Source organism: Colias eurytheme, chromosome 16 (assembly GCF_061535395.1).
Source record: "Colias eurytheme isolate Ceu_HAF_F1 chromosome 16, ilColEury1 Martin Lab GWU primary, whole genome shotgun sequence".
NCBI classification, from domain to species: Eukaryota; Metazoa; Arthropoda; class Insecta; order Lepidoptera; family Pieridae; genus Colias; species Colias eurytheme.
Window position 1 is genome coordinate 5,286,176 of NC_142995.1, and position 12,500 is coordinate 5,298,675.

The following is a 12,500-nucleotide window of genomic DNA, read 5'->3' on the forward strand; positions in this document are numbered from 1 at the left end:
TGTGCAGATGAGATGCGCACTAAAAAACGCAACCACTGCGGCCAGCCAGACAGCCCGGACTCTAACCGAAATAGCAAGAGGAACAGTATATCAAAAAACCAACTATACTAAAATGACTTTTTTTTTAACGTTAATAGCTCCCGTACCAAAATAGTGTGGAAATTCTTGAAATACTGAAGATAGCGAATTTTGAGGAAACATTCCTTTATTTTTCAAAAGAAAAAGAACTGCATTCAAAGATTTTCGAAAATTCACTTGCTTCGACCGGGAATCGAACTAAACTTTAAGGTGATGAATTAATTTTTCTAACATTTACGGCCCTTTTCAAACCTTCGTAATTTTTATATTATTAAAGTTGTCGTGATGAAAATTCTTGACAAGAAAGTTCAATAGTAACACAATACGTCTACCGTTTTAGAAACATGATTCCATGATATTTTCTCGATAGAAAAAAAATACAAAGTTCTCATTGTTATTTTTTTATAATCTCTGGCATCTTCAAAATAACAAACGTAAAGTTACGACTTTTTGGATATTAACTATAAAATATACAACCTATACGTCTACCGATTTAGAATTTTGAAATATGCGATGGTTTTGAAATAAACAAGAAATACTTGAAATTAGCGCGCGACCAGCCAATATAGCGAGAGCCGCCCTGTACCTTCCTACCCCGATCGCTGCACGAGTCATTCCCGCTACGGCCGTCACACGGGGAACTTGTGTCGCTCGCGCAATCGTAAAAAAGGGTGACAACACGATAAGACAAAATGAGACAAATGGGGACAATAAAGAAAATAAGAAGAAGAAACATAAAGGTTGGAGAAAAAAGAATGCTTACAATTGGAACAAATTAATGAAGAAGTTGGTTTTATTTTAAATTTGATGATAATTGTATTATAGACGATGTTTGATATGTACCCCTGTTTTAAGTACATAACGAATGTGTAAGATTTTTTTCATTTATAGCATAGATAATCTTTTCAGAAATCCGGAATCCAGAAGGAAAATAAACCCACTGATTGTTCACAATGTGAACCCACTCCTTCGTAAGTACCTTTATTCAGTCAAAAATGTATGTTATCAACGTTCTACTGGTTTTATCGCATGATTCCATTTTTAGCAAAAAGCAACAAAGTGCAAAGAAATAAAAAATCATGGTGAACTTAGTGGAAGTATGGCGGACGTGATATGGAACAGGAGCTCATTGGAGTAGTATTATATTTAAAAAAAATACGAAAAAATTTCAAGAATTACATTTCTTAGTAGGTGGTAGATAAGTATGTTGTATAAAGAATTTGATGTTGATATTTATTTCATTTATACTTACTACACCTGTGCGGGAAATTGCTTAGTACTAAAACAGGTTTATATTCATATTTACATAGTAATGTGAGTTTTAATTTCGAATAATTTTGTGTAAGTATATTAAATTGAGTTCCTGGGTGATCTGGAAACACAATTGGGCCCGGAAGATGGCGCTGCAGTCACTCCTCCTAATCACATGAACCGATTTGGGTGAATATTTGTGTGCACATTTCATTGTTGTGGGATGATTGGTTGATTCGTTTTCACATTAGCTAATATTATGTATTTTTGTTGTAAACTTAATTTAATGTTTATAATACATTATTATTGGTATAAATAAGCCAGTGTTCGTCTCACATTGCTGTACCTGCCTACCTACCCTACCAGGGCCTAACTTTGTTCTGGCTATTTTATTTTGATTATTTGTAATGAATAATTACAATTATAATAGAGTGCAAAAAATAAATACATGCGTCAATATATTTTGTGTTTTTTTTTAAAACAATTTTTCTATTTAAAAAAATATCATTCCGACCGCGGCTTTACCCGCTTGGAATTAGGTTATATCGTGAATCCTGTTTTATCCCACAGAAGTGTTCAGTTCGGATAAAAAGTATCCTATGTGTAAATCCAGGCAATTAGCTATATTTTATCAAAATTGGTAATGTAGTCTTGACGTGATTAAGTAACAACTAACAAAAAAATATACAAATTAACATCCAAAGTTTCGCATCAGTTTTACTGTATTAGTGATATCTTCCACTCTTGACTTTGACTGAGAAGAATTAGGGTTTATAACTTCTTTCAGAAATAGTACCTTTCATTTCTGGGCATGATGTAATATCTACGTCAGCATCAAATTCTATCTAAAATTTAGATTCTAAATCAATTCAGTAGTCCGCGTTATTGAGTACCATTTCATTTTTTCAGAGTAACAATATTTTTTGTTATTTTAAAGATTATTTATAACCTGTATTATTTTGTAATAAAGTAAACATTAATTATTAATAATGTCTAAGTAGTTGTTAAAAAGAAGATTATTTGTTTATAAGCAAGAAAATAAAACCAATAAATCAACAATTAAATAAATGTATGACAATATTATAACTGTATGACGACTCCATACATGTTTGTCCCGAGTCGGCCAGCGGCAGCGCGGCGAGTTTGCAAGAATGACTTCGCGCACACCCGCGTTCGCGATAGCGAGCTATTAGACTCCGCCCGCCAAGCAGTGGATTTTTTTTTGTGTATCGTCTTAAAAAATGACCCATTTTATGGACCATTTTCCATGTTTCCCCAACAACAGAATAAAAAATAACCAAAATTATTGCAACAAAGTTCAGTGTCAGCTCCACCGATACAGTATTGATCAAATTTTCCCTTAACTTTTATGTATTTCAATAGGTGTATCTCAAAATAAAATAAACTTAGAATATTATATTTTTATTGTGCCAAAAGATATAAAAAATTACGATTTAGGGGGTTGTTTCTTAGCGGCTTCAGCTTCAGCCTCACTCTTTTCAAAGTCTGCTATGAGTTTTTCCACTTCAGTGCTGGTCAATACTCTGATTACAGTTTTGTCATCTTTCCTTGTCAGAGTCGCCATTTCCACTGAAATATTAATAATTAAATGACTAAATAAGAACAGAGATTATAAATAGATGAGACTGATTGTTACTTTAATTTTTTTATGTTCTGTAAATATTAAAGAAAATGATTAAGATTAATGAATTCACATTTACAAACACTAGTCTTTGACTCCACTCATAGACTAACATTTGTAAAAGTATCTTTTTGTATGGATTATGAGGGCATTGTGAATAATTGTTTCCATATGTTATGCTGTTAAGGAATAATGTAAGATACCTTTTTCAGGAGTCAACTTGGTCATGTCCAATGTCTTGCTCAGAACCTTGATCGCTAGCGCTTGGGCTTCAGCTAAAGTGGTTTCATTTTCTTTGTACTCCTGTTTGAGACTTGACACAGCAGCCTATAAAACATGTATCTGAATATATTTCCATACCTACTTATTTCAAACAAACTTTTTTCAAACATAACTAAGAATAAAAAATTTGAATACACTTATAATAATTTGGGAGGATGTAAGGTTATTCTACTTCATAAGAAATATTTGTTTATTTATTTATTTATTTAGCTAATCAAATCACAGAGATAATGATGAGACTCACAAGAATAAGTCAGATATATGTGTAAAGATATTATTCAATTAAATTGTTGGTCGCTACATAAAGATAGACTTTGATTAATTAATTTATTATTATGGAAATATGGTAACCATTGCTAGGCTTTAATTTCCCCAAATTTTTAACTGTATTATTTTGAAACTTTTTCAATAAAGATTTTTTTTTTTTTTTCAATTTCAATTTTTTTTTTCAATTGTCATAATTAATAGAATTTTCATTAAATACAAATTTCGATTATAATATCACAAAAAGATCTTACAGCACTGTTGTTTCCGATGCAGGTGGCTTTCCATCCACCATAATTACCGCTAGGGTCAGACTGGTATAGCTGGTAGCCATAGTGCTTATCCCAACCCATGTAAAGAATTGAAACACCAAAAGGTCTTTTACCTGAAATATAATTTAAGTTAGGAGAAAATCATTATTAAGTGATTATAATTACTAGATTTATAATTATAGCCACTAATAAGGTCCTTTTTCAATTGTAATGGCTTAAATCAAAATTTTTAATGAAGAGAATAACACTGCTTATTAGATAAATCAATAATTAAACTCAATTTTCTTTTTAAAAAGAACAAAATAATTTAAATACTTAGTGAAATATATTTTCAGTCATCCAGTGTGTAAACATAATGTTCACAGTTTGTCAGTCTTAAATTAGTAAATAGTTTCTTGGATAAAACTTTACCTCCATATTGTGTGTAAGCTTGTTTCACATCACACAGCCAGGAAACCAGCTGCTCACAGGGTATGGATTCACCATACTGCAGGAGATATCTCTGGGCTATTAACCTCAGTTCATTTGTCAGCACATTCGCATCAGAAGTAATACCGGCGACTGAGCAAACCATATCATCATTGAGCTTGTAGATTTTCTCTGAGAAGAAAACCTCATCAAGAAGTTTGTTAGTGTTTCTCCTTTCAGCTGCTAATAATATTCCGTCTGTTGCCAAGATGCCAAGAGATGTTCCTGCGTGGCTGATAGCTTCCATAGCATATTCGACTTGATATAGACGCCCTTTAAAACAAAAATTTAGGTTTATTATTTTAAGTGTAACACCAACTACTTTTTGGATTATCTATTTATATGATTATCCTGTGTTTAAAAGCAAAAAAATTTAATCACATAATGTTGTACAAAAATTTTCAACACACTAAGTATTCATGCAGCATAATAATACATAGTAGGTATGCAAAAAGTACTAAAAACAAAGAAATTTACCTTCTGGCGAGAATATAGTTGTTCGAGTATCATAACGGCGGGCCTATTAAAACAAAACAGCATTGGATTAACATAGAACTTATAATTTACACGAAATTGAATTATTGTTGACTTCAATGACCAAGCAATAACTTGCTAACCTAATGACCAATAAATACAACATTTTCCAGGGACATCTTTGTATTTTATCAATAATATAACTTACCATTTTGATATTTTGAAGATATTAACAGTTTAAATCAACAATGATGTTTATTATAAGATAATGTCGTTTTGCTATCAGTTTGAAAACAGCTTCTATAAAATTATGCCGGACGGTGACAGATCACAGAAGTCAGAAGACATTTATGCATGACAGGTAAATTTTGATTTTAACGTAGCGTTCAGAGACAGGCCTTTAGTATGATCAAATGCGTTCAATATTAAGTGTAATTGCTTGTTTTAATTTGTTCATTCATTGCTTATCATTTAAATTTTATTACTTTTCAGTTTAATTTTGGGGTATGTAACTTTAAAAATATCGCAAACTATTGTCGTACATTATTAACATAATTTTTTCATACTACAAAGGAGTCAAGATTGGTCAAGATATTCAGAAGCTTTATTTTTTTTTAATTTTGAATAAAACTGGTTTGAAAGTTGAAAGACATTGTGTTTGTTAGAAAAAGGTAGGACGAAGTATTCTTAATTTAAATGGCATATTAAAAAAAATGAATAAAGATAATAATTACACGACTCGACAAAAAAATTTTTGTTCTTTGTCCTAAAGTTTATACTATTATTTTCCAGTTAGTTATGCACAAAAATGAAAAGAAAATACCGTTTTTCGGTATAAAGTTTGCTTTTGTGATAGTTATAATAATAATACTAATTTTTCAATTTTTTCATAAATTTTAATTGATTTTAATATTTTTAAAAAGACCGCGCGGTGAGAGTGGGATATTAACGTTTACACTGTGCCGCTAGATGGCACCCGAGTGATAAACAACCATCAGGTATTATTTACAAGCCCAGAATAACTTAAAATGTCGTCACGAAAGTGCAAATACGATGCTGATGCATTTTGTTTTATATGTGGTCAATTTATTAAAGTTCGAGACGTGAAATATGAACTAAAGACATCTCACGTTCTCTGTGAAGCCTATGAAGCATATTTTGACTGTCCTGTACGGAATCAAGATAAGCCATGGGCTCCACATGTTGCTTGTAGATATTGTAAAAGGTGTTTGGAAGGTAAGGCAAATTCCAATTACAAATTTTAAGGCCATGAGCTGCAGGATGTCATTAAAAGTGCATATGCTGCATGCTCATTTAGATAAATTTAAAAACAATATGGGAGCCTATTCCGAAGAGCAAGGAGAACGTTTCCATCAGGACATCATGAATTTTGAACAACGCTATCAAGGCCAATACAATGAAAACATGATGGGCGACTATATTTGGGGTTTATTGAGAGAAAGTAGCTATGAACATAAAAGAAAAAGTAAAAGTGTGCACTTTTAAGTTATTTTCCACTTTTCTGTAAGCTAATTTGATAGTAAAACTTAATAAAAATAATAAACATTTTTATTTCAATAGTTTTATTTTCAATCAAAAATTAAAATCCGAGATTTTTAAAAATTTCCTTCAATCAGTCTTCTAAGCACAAAAGCAAAGTTTTTCATGCCATATATTTTTTTTCCGTCTAATTACGACCTAAACTACGAAATTTAATGCTTTGCAATCAAAGTCAAATTTCATGGTGACCCGTTGTTATTATTATGCGCCATTTATTTGCCAGTATTTTTCTGAAGAAGACTTTTTACTTTAAAACAATGTTTAAAATAAGAAAAGTGTTTGTTTTTTCATTTAAATATGTGAAGAATTTGTTGAAAAGGTATGTTTAACATCTTTTACTTTCTATCTTTTAAAAAAAATTTATACACGGATCTTTGTTTTAATTAATTATTCAGGTTGCAATTTGATATTTAATAGCGTTTTAGCGTTACGTACTGAGGAGTAGCTATAAATAAGAGAAGTAAACAAAGAAATTTTATTTAAAAAACATTTTATTATAAATTTTCCAACATATTCTGTTCACTTATTCTACTTTATATTATTATACAACAATAACAATACAAGTAACGGTTCACAATACGCTTCACTTTATGTACTTGTCAACATTCCAGCACTAGACAACATTTAACATGAAAATTACGTAAAGGTAGAATAGATACTTTGATGATTTTATTATAGCTGAATCTGTAAAGTAAAAATCAATACTAGTTACATTCCTTGGCAGTCGGATAAACACATATAAATAAATTTTTAGAGTTAGTTATATTATTATTAGCACACACTATAAAAGGTAACTAGTTAGGTATAAGGAAGCGATTATTATATCGAAGCGATTTAATTTTTTGTATAGATTTTACTGAGCTTTCTATAAAAGTAAATTATTGATTATTATTCTACTTTTACGCAAGAACTCGCAGAACGATTTTTAAGTGAACTAACAAACTAAATCCACGCGTAACATTTTAAACCAAAATTGTTATACGTAACACCAAATTACGAATAAAAATTTTGTTATAAGGCTTACAATTACGTACTTAAAAAAAGCGTGTTAATAATAATTAATTATAAGTTGGTAATAAACATAAACATTTTTATGATATGGATTGGAAGCAATTATAATATTTTTAGTGTACAGTTTTATTAAGGTGGACTTCAATAAAAAATAAGTCACCTTTAGAGGGTACATGTAAACAGTAACAAAAGGACCTACGTTCTACCCTCACAATAACAATATGTACCTAAGTGTAATTTAGTGATAATAGAAACGTTTAAAAAAATATGTTTCATATTATTCAGAATAATAAATAATCCTGCTTAATATAATATAATAATTACATTTATTTTAGACATAAAAAATAAATAAAAGGAAAAACTAAATCGTAAATACCCTAACAATTAGGCCGTGCTATCCCCATCTGTCGATCCGTGGACTTCGACTAGTCATAGACCCTTTCTAGTTGTCGAAATTAAATTTACAACTGGCTGTATAAGAGTGTACACCAAAATCATAACAACGAAAGTTATTAACGCGGTAGAAAGCGCTCCCTGTGACGTACTAAAACCGACACTGTTGAAACCTATAATCATTGTTACAAGTCCCATAGTTATCGCACTCATTCCGACAGCCATGTGAACTATCTTCACTGGATTGCTTCTTAGCAAAAGTCGCACCTTTGACGAGAATAACGCTATAATACCTGATATAAAACTTAAAATTGTGAAGGCTAGAGCGATGACACCTGAAATTAACAAAACCAATATTAGTGATTAGGCAATTCAAATATATTATACATTTGGTGAATATGTTTCGAAGAAAAGTGTAGCCAACAAGCTTGAAGATATAACAAATTGCTTTTACCGCTTCATCAACGTCATTTTGGATGATTACAAATCTAGAGCCTTCTATAACTTTTCTTATTTTATTAACTTTATTGTACCTACTTCAAAAAATATTCATTAATTATTCAATTACGGTGATTTCTCAACCACTTTCCTTTAATTTTTAAAAACTATAGAAAATGTTAGTCAAATAATAATCGCAACAGAGAAATTGCCATTTATGAAGAATAATTTTCCCATGCTCTATGAGATTCTCGATATTACAGCATAACAATACTTCACCAATTATCTCAATTTCTAGTCCACATAAAATTTCGTAAATTGATAGTAGTATCACATGTCATAGATTGCTCATAAGTGCGTGCTGATAAAAGTCTAAGTCCTTACCGCATATTCCGTGAGCTGTATTTACTTGCATATTAACATGTGCTAATCCCAAGAAGGTCCCAGCTAACACGAATATAGAGCCAAGAACCTGCAGACATCCGTGGACTATTCGTTTGCTATCTTTGCTCAGTTGGAATGACCAGGCGTTGTGTCTATGAAGAGTCAATACTGATTCGACTAGGAACAGTTGATACTGAAATGTTTAAATGATCTTAAATTGTGTGTTTTAATGGATAGTCCGCTATTTTATAAAAGTTTTGATCATCAGGAAAATAAATATCTAATTATGTAAAATCAACGGTTTTTCTGCTTTAGGAAATGGAAATATTATTAAAATGTATCTACCTACTTCTGTAAACTTTTTTGGTTCAAACCAAAGTAATGACAATTAAAAAAAAGGTAGGTATTCCAATTCATTGCATTGTTAAAAAAATATTTTAAAATATAAAATGTACATACGCCCGTGCCAGCAAATACGATGTGCAGTTGAAGGTTCGTAATTGTTCCATCCGCATTAGAAGTAAGTGCATAACGCCACACACAAAACACTACTATAGCGATCTGCATATGATGCAGCAGATTCACAAATTGACATATCGCAGTCCAGGCTGAGGTCCAGGATGAACCATACATTTCACCACTTTCTTCGTCATAGGCAGCTGGTGCCCGCGTCACTTCGGCTTGGTACGGAACATGTTCGCGAACTTCGAACATTTCGACCTTTTGAATTGACTGCTGGCTCGTACTAGGTCGATCCATTATTTTCGATTCCTTGGCAATATTATACACCCTACGGACCGTTTTCTATTCTACGTACACTGTGACATGGACACTTCACGGCACAAGTACTGACTAAACGTGGAGCAGTATTAGGGATATTGATACTCTTATAAGATAACGTTCAGAGTTCGAACATTTTTGCTATATCTTCACCATATTGACAGGTTGAAGATTAGAAGCTTGTGTAACAATGTGATAGTATGAGATGAGATACTACATATTTGGCGGATTATCTTAGATGTGGAAGTGTCGAAATGGCCAAGTTAAATTGTTGACCCAAATTTTGCTCACTGGGTTTGGGAAAATACCTACTCTTCTACTGCAAGCGTAAAAACCATAATGGATTTTGTGTCCAGCGAACCACTTCATCGTAGAACTAACTCACATTATCTTAGCAAAAATATATAAACAAATAAAAAGTTGCGTTTTTAATAGTTTACTTACCTACCTTATATATATATTATAGATGGCGCAGGATAGAGTAAAATGGAGGCTCTTATTGTCGGAGGCCAAGACTCACTTTGGGTCCCTACGCCACTCCAGTAAGTAAGTAAGTAAGTATATATATTATACTAGCTGGTGCGTTGTGCGCGGGCTGCAAGCAGCCCGCGAGCCCCTTTTGCCCCTGGGTTGAAGCAATAGGGCAGTCATTAGAAAATGCATCAAAATCCCCCGTCAATTTGTTATTATTTGCCAACAGCGATTCCACAGTCAATCGGAAGTGCTTATAAATTCCCAATTCAAATATTTTCTATTTTGAAATGCTGTCGACCTTCGAGGGTGCGTGGTGCGCGGGCTGCAAGCAGCCCGCGAGCCTCTTTTGCCTCTGGGTTGAAGCAATAGGGCAGTCATTTGAAAATGCATTCGAATTTCCTGTCCATTTGTTACATCTGCTAACAGCGATTCTACAGTCAGTCGGTAATGCTTATAAATTCTCCATTCAAGTATTTTCCACTTCGGGAGGCTGCCCACCTTCGAGGGTGCGTGGTGCGCGGGCTGCAAGCAGCCCGCGAAGCATCCCAGGGCAGAAATCTTCAGTCAGTTGAAAATGCATAAAAATTCCCCGTCAATTTGTAAATACCTGCTAACAGCGATTCCACAGTCAATCGGAAGTGCTTATAAATTTCCCATTCAAATATTTTCTATTCCGGGGGGCTGTCTACCTTCGAGGGTGCGTGGTGCGCGAGCTGCAAGCAGCTCGCGGCTCATCCCAGGGCAGAAATCTTCAGTCATTTGAAAATGCATTTGAATTTCCTGTCCATTTGTTACATCTGCTAACAGCGATTCTACAGTCAGTCGAAACTGTTTATAAATTACTTATTCAAATATTGGTTAAATTCTTGAAACGTGATCCCCGAATTTCATCATTTTGAGGTGTCTAATCGATAGCGGGCAGTGACTTTTCATAATAAACTGTTAAAGAGTTCACTTAACACGCTCGTCGCTTCGCTCCTCGCTACCTATTTGAATATTTACGCCGGCCGCTGACGTGACTTGCTCGCTTCGCTCGCTTGGCTAGTGCGGTAGTTCAAAAGTAACCTTACTGGCTCGTCGCTTCGCTCCTCGCTACTTCTTTGAGTATTTACGCCGGCCGCTGACGTGACTTGCTCACTTCGCTCGCTTGGCTAGTGCAGTAGTTCAAAAGTTAACCTAACTGGCTCGTCGCTTCGCTCCTCGCTACTTCTTTGAATATTTACGCCGGCCGCTGACGTGACTTGCTCGCTTCGCTCGCTTGTCTAGTGCGGTAGTTCAAAAGTAACCTAACTGGCTCGTCGCTTCGCTCCTCGCTACTTCTTTGAATATTTACGCCGGCCGCTGACGTGACTTGCTCGCTTCGCTCGCTTGGCTAGTGCGGTAGTTCAAAAGTAACCTAACTGGCTCGTCGCTTCGCTCCTCGCTACTTCTTTGAGTATTTACGCCGGCCGCTGACGTGACTTGCTCACTTCGCTCGCTTGGCTAGTGCGGTAGTTCAAAAGTAACCTAACTCGCTCGTCGCTTCGCTCCTCGCTACTTCTTTGAATATTTACGCCGGCCGCTGACGTGACTTGCTCGCTTCGCTCGCTTGGCTAGTGCAGTAGTTCAAAAGTTAACCTAACTCGCTCGTCGCTTCGCTCCTCGCTACTTCTTTGAATATTTACGCCAGCCACTGCCGTGATTCGCTCGCTTCGCTCGCTTGGCTCGTGCGGTAGTTCAAAAGTTAATAAATATTTTCTGCTCCGGGAGGCTGTCGACCTTCGAGGTTGCGCGGTGCGCGGGCAGCAAGCAGCCCGCGGTGCCATCTTTTTCCGTTGCTATATTCCTATTACCCTTCCTACTATGGAAATTTCCATACAAAATTTTCGAAAAAAAAAATTTCGCTTTTTAACAAAAACAATTATATGCCTGGAAGCGGACCAGGTTTTGAAGCATTTTTTACTTCGGCGACCCCGACCTACCTGCCACCGGTTCAGAGAGCCGTTGAATTTCGTGATGTATGGAAAATGGAAACCAGGGGTCGGAGAGAGATTCTGAGTATGCAGTTTTGTAAATATGGCCGATCAGAGCACAAAAGTCAATTTTCAGACCGATCGTAAAGTAACCGGCGCCACCATCTTGCTTTGAAAAATTGGCCATTTTTGAAAAAAAAATTGCGTCCAATTTGAAATTTCTCAATTGCCCTGGTAGCACCCCATCTTCCTGATCATTTTTTAGTTCTACACCCCCCACCTATCTCAAGCCGTTTCGGAGAGCCGTCGAATTTTGCGTTGTATGAAACTCGGAAACCAGCGGTGGAAACTCGATTATGAGTATCACACCTTAATGTGCGGCTCGATTCAAGCCCCTGTGCCAAGTTTCAGCGCGATCGGCTCAGTAATGGCCATTTTAGCATTTGTATGGCGGCGGCCATTTTTTCCGCCATTTTGAATTTTTTTTACTTTCTGTGGTAATTGCTCGAGGTCTACTCCAAGTTTAGTTCGAGCACCCCAGATGTAGCTGCTACCGTTTGCGCGGGCCGTTGACCGTCTTCGAGAGATGAGGGAAAGTTTAAGATTTCGTATTTTTCTGGATATCCTGGGAGCTGGGCGAGTACGAATGCATCATTGGTGTATTTCTCCGTTGCGCCACCTCGTCTAAATTTACGTTTTTATGTTTGCGCCAAAAATGGAAAAATTCCAAAATCGAGCGACCCACTATGGCTCCCTGGTAGCGTCCCAGGGTGGTGA

General features: G+C 35.0%; 2 protein-coding genes and 1 long non-coding RNA gene across 3 annotated transcripts; 1 reads left to right on the top strand and 2 right to left on the bottom strand.

Annotated features, from left to right (window-relative positions):
- Window positions 1–283: 283 nt before the first annotated feature.
- On the top strand, window positions 284–2,165 carry LOC149901778 (uncharacterized). The gene is made up of 3 exons (XR_016457610.1): window positions 284–864; window positions 988–1,049; window positions 1,124–2,165. It is a non-coding gene; the product is annotated as an uncharacterized LOC149901778 (long non-coding RNA).
- A 570-nt stretch (window positions 2,166–2,735) lies between these two features.
- Prosalpha3 (proteasome alpha3 subunit) lies at window positions 2,736–5,073 on the bottom strand. The gene is made up of 6 exons (XM_090110766.1): window positions 4,940–5,073; window positions 4,735–4,777; window positions 4,201–4,530; window positions 3,772–3,902; window positions 3,175–3,298; window positions 2,736–2,919 (listed from the first exon to the last, which is right to left on the bottom strand). Exons 1-6 carry the CDS (start codon window positions 4,940–4,942, stop codon window positions 2,777–2,779), a joined length of 774 nt encoding a protein of 257 aa, XP_089966892.1. The 5' UTR covers window positions 4,943–5,073; the 3' UTR covers window positions 2,736–2,776.
- A 1,727-nt stretch (window positions 5,074–6,800) lies between these two features.
- Window positions 6,801–9,350, bottom strand: LOC149901780 (uncharacterized). The gene is made up of 3 exons (XM_090111268.1): window positions 8,977–9,350; window positions 8,518–8,710; window positions 6,801–8,030 (listed from the first exon to the last, which is right to left on the bottom strand). The coding sequence occupies exons 1-3, from the start codon at window positions 9,274–9,276 to the stop codon at window positions 7,732–7,734; spliced, it is 792 nt and encodes a 263-aa protein (XP_089967394.1). The 5' UTR covers window positions 9,277–9,350; the 3' UTR covers window positions 6,801–7,731.
- Between the last annotated feature and the right edge of the window lie 3,150 nt (window positions 9,351–12,500).